Source organism: Centrocercus urophasianus, unplaced genomic scaffold, assembly GCF_019232065.1.
Source record: "Centrocercus urophasianus isolate 14NV4802_14NV808 unplaced genomic scaffold, USGS_Curo_1.0 seq_46, whole genome shotgun sequence".
Taxonomy (NCBI): domain Eukaryota; kingdom Metazoa; phylum Chordata; class Aves; order Galliformes; family Phasianidae; genus Centrocercus; species Centrocercus urophasianus.
In genome coordinates, this window is record NW_024885044.1 from 1,946,682 (window position 1) to 1,955,099 (window position 8,418).

Here is an 8,418-nt window from a genome sequence, read left to right on the forward strand (position 1 = left end):
TGCCGGCCGCGGCTCCCGAGCCATCCCTGGGGAGGAGTTATGATAATCCTATTGCCATTAAGGGCGTCTGGGCAGGGAAAAAAACCCGAGTGACCATTAGCGCGGGGGTTTAGTCCGCCAGCAGCCTTCATGCCTGCCAACTGAGCTCCGTCCGGGGGGCAGCTCCTCTTCCCCAGCGCCGACGTGGATTTACCGCCCGTGGGGGGGGGCTGAGCTCTCGTCTGCTTTCGGTACCGCACACCTGGGTTGGACGCTGGACGCCATGTTGTGGAAACTGGCAGATAACGTCAAGTATGAGGAGGACTGCGAGGTGAGAGGCGCGGGGAGGGGGCGGCGGGGGTCGGGTTGGCGGTGCGGGGCAGCGCCGCGTTGTGCGGCCGCGGGATTCTGCCCGCTCGGTGGCGGCCGTACGCGTCCCTCCGCCACACGGAGTCTCTCCGTTCCCCGAGCCTTTTCCTTTTGCTTTTTACTTCGTTTAGGATTTCTAATTTTTTTTTTTTTTTTCTTCACCAAAACTTCTGGACGTTAAAATAAAAAGGGCATCCCCGTTTGTAAGGAGCCGGAGGCAGCGCCTTACGGCACGGGGTTTTGCCCCGTACAGTGAATCGGAGCAGTAAAAGTGGGGAGGACGGAGCGCGCAGCTCCGAGCACCGCAGCTGTCGGACCGCTCCAGGGGATCGGCCGTAAGGAAAGCCGCCCTGCGCCCTTCCCGCAGCCCCGCGGGGCGATCCTGGGCTGCGGTCTCAGTCTGCCCGGTTCTGCCGGTCATCGTCTGCCTGCCCGGTTGCAGCAGATTATCTGTAGCCCTCGCTTCACGAGCCATTAGGACCCTATTCACCTCCTATTAACCAGCGCTGTTATTTTAACGACCGTGAAGCCTGAAACTGCTAAATCTCGGGATCAGCTTCATGTAGACTTTTAAGCTTTGACTGCTGAGATTTTTAAGTGGGGAAAGCGCGTCCAGTTCCGACCGAGCGCTGAGAAGCCGTCGGGGAGCGCCGTGCGGTGCTGGGAATGGAGCCCTTCCGCGGGCGCGGAGCCGCCTGTGCTGCGGGTCTGGATGGAAGCGGGCCGGTGCCTTTTATTATTATTTTTTTTATTTTTATTTTTAATGGTGGTTGTAAGATGTTGATAGGTTCTTGGAAGTGTAGGGGTTACTGCGGTGTATTTGTGATGAAAGTGGTGGGAGTTGGTTCTTAACCTCTTCCCTACAAGTTGGGTTGATTTCCTACGAAATGCCCGAAAATAGAGAAGGGCGGCTTTTGCCTCCCCCTCTCCTCACCCCCCGCTCCCTCCCAAATTGTTCCCTGTTGTCGTGCCTCGAGCGCCCGGCGCCTGCCGCCAGCGGCCCGGCAGCCCCTGACCGCCGCCTCCCTTCTCCTCCCTCCCCCTTCCGTGTGATTTCCAGGACCGCCACGATGGGAGCAGCAACGGCAACCCGCGGCTCCCGCACCTCTCGGCGGTCAGCCAGCACCTGTACAGCCCGGCCCCGCCGCTCTCCCACTCCGGAGCCTCCGACTTCCAGCCTCCTTACTTCCCCCCCCCTTACCAGCCGCTGCCTTACTCCCAATCCAGCGACCCCTACTCGCACCTCGGGGACCCGTTCTCCATCAACCCGCTGCACCAGCCGCCGCCGCCGCCCCCCAGCCAGCAGCAGAGCGCTTGGCCCAACCGCCAGAGCCAGGAGCCCGCCGGCCTCCCCCCGCACGGCCGGCCCGGCCTCGTCCCGCACCTCTCGGCGCTGGAGAGCGGCTCGGCCGGCGGCCGTCGGGAAACGTTCCGGCGCTCCGACCTCTTGTTGCCCCACGGGCACGGCCTGGATGCCTCGGCGCTGGCCGACAACCTGGGGCTCCACGACATGGCCCATCAGATAGAGGATGTACAGGTAACCACCCCTCACCCCGCAGCCTGCAGATGCCCGAGCGCTCAGCCCAGCTTCGCCGCCCCACCTTCGGAGCGAAAGTCGCTTTTTCTCTCCTCCCGGCCCCTGAATGGAGCGGGTGGGCTTCGCGACCCCCCTCAATTCATTCCTCCTCACGTCTCAAGATGCAAAACTTTCTCCCGTTTCTCTTTGCAGAACGTGGAAGACCAACACTTACTAATGCACGACCAGACAGTCATTAGAAAAGGTGAGTACGGCGGCACGCCGCTCGCTTTTCCTTCTCAGTGCTCACGTTGGGTGACGCAGCGGCGCACGGATGCTCCATCATCTCCTAAAGCGGAGCTGAGGGTGGTTCTGTGTGCGCTGCCTCCGGAGTGGAGCTGGCGAGGGGCAGCTCGTCCCCGCCTGCCGGTGGTCGTGACCCCCCCTCTCCCGTGTGCGCGGCGGGGCTGAGCGTGGTGCTGCAGCTGCTACCAGGGAGCTCAGCTCGGTAGCAGCCTTTTTTCTTTTGTTTTTCTTTTAATCCCCCCCATTTCCCTTATTTGCCATCAGCTCGGTGCGGTGAGCCTGCTTAGCTTTACCTTAATCGAAGCGGTTTTGTAGCCGGGGAGTGAGAGCAGCAGTGACTCAGTGCAGGAGTTTGGTTGTAGGGCTTTGGGGACTTCTTTTTTTTTTTCTTTTTTTTTTTTTTTTTTTTCCCTCCTTTTGTTTTTAAACAAATACGTGCTCAAAAAAAAAAATATATATATATATATATATATATATCGGTGGAGGTTTTGCTTTGAAGACTTCAAACGAACACCAAACTGAGGAAAAGCAGAAGTGCCGGGCAGGGCGCTGATTGCTGCCTTCAGCTCATGGGAGAGCGATTTCGCTGTCAGATGGAGCACGGCCGAATCCCTCCCGTCGGAGACTGCAGCCCTTTAACCCATTCGGAGCCGTGGGTCAGCGGGGAGTGCTGATCTGTGTTGCATTGGCCCCATTCAGCCACGCACAGCCGTGTTTTGCTTTCAGTTCTCCTTTGGGTTTAATCCCCCCAGTACTCCCTGCTATGAATTTGCTGGGGTTCCAGAGGCGTTCTCTAGTGTGTCTGAGGTGGAGGATGAGCCCGGTGGAGCCTTTCCCCTGTCCTGGCTGAAGGATGCTGGCACAGCCTACAGCTAGTTCAGCTTCTTAGGAGAAGGGATTTGCTAACTTTGCACGCTGCTTCGTAGCTTTTTGGGATAGGACTGAGGGATGTTGTGAAGGTTATGTGCCTTTTATTTATTGTTTGTAAGCCGTGTTCTCTCGGCAGCTCCTTGCACTGTGGCAGACCACTGCTCTGTTCAGCAGTTCAGTGCAGAACGAAATCGCTCTCCCGCCCTCCCCCTGCACAAAGCAGACCCGCTTGCCGCTTCTCGCTTTTCTCTCCGGTTCTAAAATACCCGCTGCCCTCCTCTTCCCACAGGTCCCATTTCCTTAACGAAGAACAGCGCTCTGAGCCTCCCGTGCCAGAAGGACGGACTGATTGGAGTGGTCATAAACCCCAACGAAGTGTTCTGCTCCGTGCCGGGGCGGCTGTCCCTCCTCAGCTCCACATCGAAGTACAAAGTAACGGTGGCGGAGGTGCAGAGGCGGCTCTCCCCCCCGGAGTGCCTCAATGCCTCCCTGCTGGGAGGTGTGCTCCGAAGGTACGCTGCAGCCCAGCCAATATTTGTCACTTGTATGACAGTATTCTTATTTTCCCCCCCATGTGCGTGTTGTGATTGCAGCCAGATGAGGACAATGAGGAGCTCACAGCCCTTTACCAAACTTCGGCTTTTTAAGAAGCCCAGCAGCGCTGAATCCTAATGGGCTTTGGAAATCTGCTTTGCTCTTGTGCCTCGTATGGGGAGCAGTGCTGCTCACAGCCCTGACAGCAGCGCTCCTTCTCTGTGTAACAGTGGATTTTGTCTCTAAAACTGCTGCTGGTGGAGCTTTCCAGTTCCTGTAACAAACCGTCTCCTGTGGAACGATTTTTGGATTAAATCTCACGATCTCGTTTTGCCTTTACAAAGATGCTCTGTATGTCTGGGATTCTTTTTTGTTTTGTTTTTTAACACAATTTGGCTCCTGATTGTTCTACAGCTGCTGGTTTCAGCAGTGCAGTTTGACACGTTTTGATTTTGACCTCTGCTGTGTTTCATCCTGGCTGGTTTGTAGCAAAGCGTTTAAAAGTAGGTCATTGGGAAAGAGCCTGCTTTTTATCTTACCCCCAGTAGAACCCTATTGAATGTCAGTAACTGGAATTTCTCATCTTTATTTAAAAAAAAAAAAAAAAAAAAAGTATATTGAAGATAAATAAGACTTTTTTTTTTTTTTTTTCTAATTACAGAGCCAAATCTAAAAATGGTGGCAGATCATTAAGGGAAAAGCTGGATAAGATTGGTTTGAACCTTCCAGCTGGTAGAAGGAAAGCTGCAAATGTGACACTGTTGACATCCTTGGTGGAAGGTCAGTCCTGAACATGTCTTAAAAATAAACATTCTTTCCCCCGTGCGCAGCTTTTTATCCTCCTAAACAAAGCACGGGAAGGCCAACTAGTCAATGGGCTGCTGGGGTGTTATTTTGAAGTGAGTGCAACGGGGGGGCACCGCAGCGACAACTGTGCTGCCTTGGCCTGTGCTCCCCTCTGCCCCCAGCCCACCCGCCTGCACAGGGCTGCGTGCCCCCACCATAGAGCAGGGTGCTTGCAGGGAGATGCCATTCCTCCCGTGTGCGTGCCAGGCTCTGCAGAACACCCCGTCTGTCCAGTCTGTGCTCCCTGTTTGGGGTTTTGTCTGAGGGTGTGTGCAGGGAGGGCAAAAGGGATGAAACTGGGTTTGGTTCCCCACTGGGAAACTGGAGAGATGTGGGGCAGCAGCTCCGGTGCCCGGCCCTCCCTCAGCAGCGTCCTCAGAAGCTTTGCTAATAAATGTAGGCATATAAAGTGAGATTTATAGCTTCTGGCTTCCTGATGGGAAACTGGAGCCCCTTTAATCTGCAGCATGTTATGTGGACCCTCTTGGTTAAGTGGAGTTGAAGGGTGTGTGTATATATGGATGTGTGTGGCTGTGGGTTGTGTTTGTTGAAAGCAGCTCCTGGTAGTGGTACAACTTAAGGGGAGTGGAAGCAGTGACTGAAACATGAAGAATGGTCCAGCATTGCCTCACTGCTATTTCATTGCTGCACAAACTGGAGTAATACAGCAGCTTCCATGAAAAGCACTTGGAATTTGGATTTGAGAGCTTCTGTATGTATGCGCGCACACACACACACACACACACACACACACACACACACAGGCATTACATGGAGCACCACTTTGTGCCAATCCATTTTTCTTAAGCCTGATGAAATTACCCTAATAAAAAAAAAAAGCTGACTTATTCGCCTTTCAAAGGTGGTTATTATAAAACAGAGCTAGAAATGCATTAAAGGGAAAAAATTTGTTATGTTGGTGGAATTTAGTTTTGTGTTTTCTTATGTATCAGTGGGAAATTAGTTGTAGAATAAATTCCAGTCTTTGCTCTGCAGTGAATCTGCATAGAGACAAAACCAAAGCTTTTCTTTCCAGTAAGACGACAAGGGATTTCTATTTTGTAGCTGTCATCACGTCGGTTTTTCTTTCTTGATGCAAATTTACAAAGAAACACTGATAATTGCTGATCAGAGGATGGTGATGGATGGTATGGTGAAAAAAACAGAAGCGTCCCTTTCCAAACGAGAACAACACTTCCAGCTCACCCTGCTTTAATTTTCCTGATCTCCCAGCAATAAATAGGCAGTAACACATCTGTAACAAGCTCTCCCTTCTGCCTGATGCAGGTGAAGCTGTGCACCTTGCTCGTGACTTCGGCTACGTGTGTGAGACGGAGTTCCCCTCCAAGGCTGTGGCTGAGTACCTGACCCGGCCGCACATGGGCCGCAACGAGATGGCCAACAGGAAGAACATGCTGCTGGCTGCCAAGTGAGTGGGGGCTGGGGGTGTTGCAGGAAAACGTACCTTAAGGTGTGACAGAAATGAGTGCCTGGGGGCAGGTGAGGCTGGGAAAGTTGGGAGCGGAGGGCAGACCTGCCTGTGTGTGTAAGTGCAGCTGCACGGAGCTGCTGGTGGGCACAGGGGAGCAAGGGCAGCTCAGACACGGGTCCTGGCTGCTGTCAGCAGTAACAGCAGGCAGGTGTCCATCGTGGGACTCCAGGAATCAGAAGCTGTGGATGGTCCCATTTCACTGTTGGAGATTAAGATCTTCAGTGAAAAGGCAGCCTTTAGCAGATGGGAAGAGTCCCTGTTCTTTACTAAATTCTTAGAAATCTCAGGGAGGGGAAAGGTGAAGGAGATGCTCTATTAGAGCTCCTCTGCAGGACACCTGTATCCAAATTACCCACATGCTGAGCAGGGCAGTGGCTGGCAGCATCTGTTACTCCTGTTACAAACCAGGGGCTGGAGTGCTTGCTGTCCCCTGCCATGCTGAGGTTTAATCAAGCCCTCTGTCCTGGTCTGAGATGTTTTCTGGTTGGGGTTGGTGCAATTTCTTGCTTTTGAAAGCAGCAGTTCCATGCAGAGGATCTGAGAAAATCCTGTTTAACTGATGAGAAGAGTTGCCCTAGTTGTGTGCTCAGGTTAAGCAAGCAAAATCCTGTGCAGAGGTTCTACACTCCACCTGTTCTTGATTTAATCTGGCTTTCCCTGAGAGAGAGACTGCTTTTACAAGACTGTATTTCTTAGAAATAGATTATCTCTTTCCTATAGCTTGAACTTTATGCTTTCTATTGAACACTAATCTTTTTGCTCCTCAGTATTATTATTGGCATTGCTATTAACACCAGTAACAGTCATCTTTTGGGAGATGTTTGTGATTGAGAAATTCTGATAAAGTGATGATTCTGTGAAGATTGCTCATCTCATGTGAAATCACATCAAGGGGACAGATTTACAAGCAGCAAACAACATATGTTGGAGCGTTATTAACCATTCATGTTTTGCCAGGCATATGTGTTCGTGTTTGCAGGATCAGGGCCCGGGTCCCTATTAAACAGAGCATGTACACATAATGTGCACAACTAGATTGAGTCTCCTGTTCAGCTGCTTCAGTCTTCTTAAATCACTGGGCTGCAGCTGCAGAAGTTCTCATAGAATCTGGCCCTAAACCTGTGCTCTGCCTTAAATCCAGAGCAAAGGCTGCAGAGCTCAGCCAGCAGCGGTGGGGTGCTGCTGTGCAGAGTGGGTACGTGTTGGTGTGACCCAGATCAAACAGCAGGCTTGTTAGGAACTGATCCTAAGGAATAAGCCTCAAGTTTAGCTTGTGCAGAACACCCCTATCTTGTTGTAATGAGTTTCTGAAACTCCGTTCCTACGTAAGGCCAAATAGTTGACGGGGACTTGGTGGTTTTATTTGCTTTTGCACACATTTGCACCGTGGTGTAAAGCACGCTCGCTTTGTGTCTTGCAGGCAGATCTGTAAGGAATTCACAGACCTCCTCACTCAGGACAGAACTCCGCTGGGAAACACGAGGCCCAGTCCCATCCTGGACCCTGGCATCCAGGGCTGTTTGACTCATTTTAGCCTGATCACACATGGCTTTGGGAGCGCTGCCATCTGTGCTGCCATGACATCCGTCCAGAACTACCTAAATGAAGCATTAAAAATAGCAGACAAAACATACATGAACACTGGCGACCAGAGCCCCGCAGAAACCAACAAAACCATGGATAAAATGGACAAGCACAGGAAGTAAAGGAGAAAAAACAGACTTTAGACTCTTCCTCCTTAACGCAGGCTGGGATCTTCTTGCCGGGGGGAACGTAGCAATTTGGGTACTTTTTTTTTTTTCTTCTTTATTAAGAAAGGAGGGAAAAGGAAACAAGAACAACAAAATCATTCAGGATCTTCGCTCCTCCTGGATCCGGGAGACAAGTCTTTCCAAAAGCTGCAGTGTCCCTTGTCTGTGGAAGCAGTGACCTGAAGATAAGTACTTGGTACCCGTGTGCTGCCATCCTTTGCTGTAAAAGTGGTGCTGTAAGGGTTTCTGTTGAAAATAGACAAAGAGATGAAATACGTAAGATTGCTTTCCCACATCTCGGTACCTGGTGGCAACCAGCTTTGTGTGTAGTTCTTAAGAGACAGATTTTACATGGGAGGTTATTTGTGATCAGATAAATGTTCAGGGTTTTATTCTCTCTTAATGCAACAGCAGCAGTAAAGCAGTATTAAACAGTGCTATATAGATTGATGTACATTAAAATTTTTTTACAAACACCTGAAAATAGTAAGATTTTCTCTTTTTTCCTTTTTCCCTTTATTTTCGGATTACCATAAGAGAGTGCTAAAATCCTGGTGGATAAAGTTATCTGATGGCATTGGTCATACTTATTTTTATGGAAATGTTCAGGCTTTTAAACACTGCAGTAATGTTGGCTGCAGTGGAAATTATCTCGGTATTTTTTTAATGAGGATCAGTACAAAATGAAAACTCTTAGAAAATTCACTTTCTGTGTTTGAGGATATTGCAGCTTTATTCACCTATTTATATTGTCT

General features: G+C 50.9%; 1 protein-coding gene across 1 annotated transcript; it reads left to right on the forward strand.

Annotated features, from left to right (window-relative positions):
- Positions 1-262: 262 nt before the first annotated feature.
- Positions 263-7,635, forward strand: TFAP2C (transcription factor AP-2 gamma). Its single transcript, XM_042834402.1, has 7 exons — positions 263-310; positions 1,409-1,885; positions 2,078-2,129; positions 3,330-3,552; positions 4,236-4,354; positions 5,708-5,849; positions 7,333-7,635. Exons 1-7 carry the CDS (start codon positions 263-265, stop codon positions 7,616-7,618), a joined length of 1,347 nt encoding a protein of 448 aa, XP_042690336.1. The 3' UTR covers positions 7,619-7,635.
- Positions 7,636-8,418: the final 783 nt, after the last annotated feature.

Bases quoted from the DNA above. Each gene is read 5' to 3' on its own strand.
- TFAP2C (XM_042834402.1), top strand. From the start codon at position 263: ATGTTGTGGAAACTGGCAGATAACGTCAAGTATGAGGAGGACTGCGAG. The intron at 4,355-5,707 runs GTCAGTCCTGAA...TGCCTGATGCAG, and splicing joins GTTGACATCCTTGGTGGAAG to GTGAAGCTGTGCACCTTGCT. The intron at 5,850-7,332 runs GTGAGTGGGGGC...TGTGTCTTGCAG, and splicing joins AACATGCTGCTGGCTGCCAA to GCAGATCTGTAAGGAATTCA.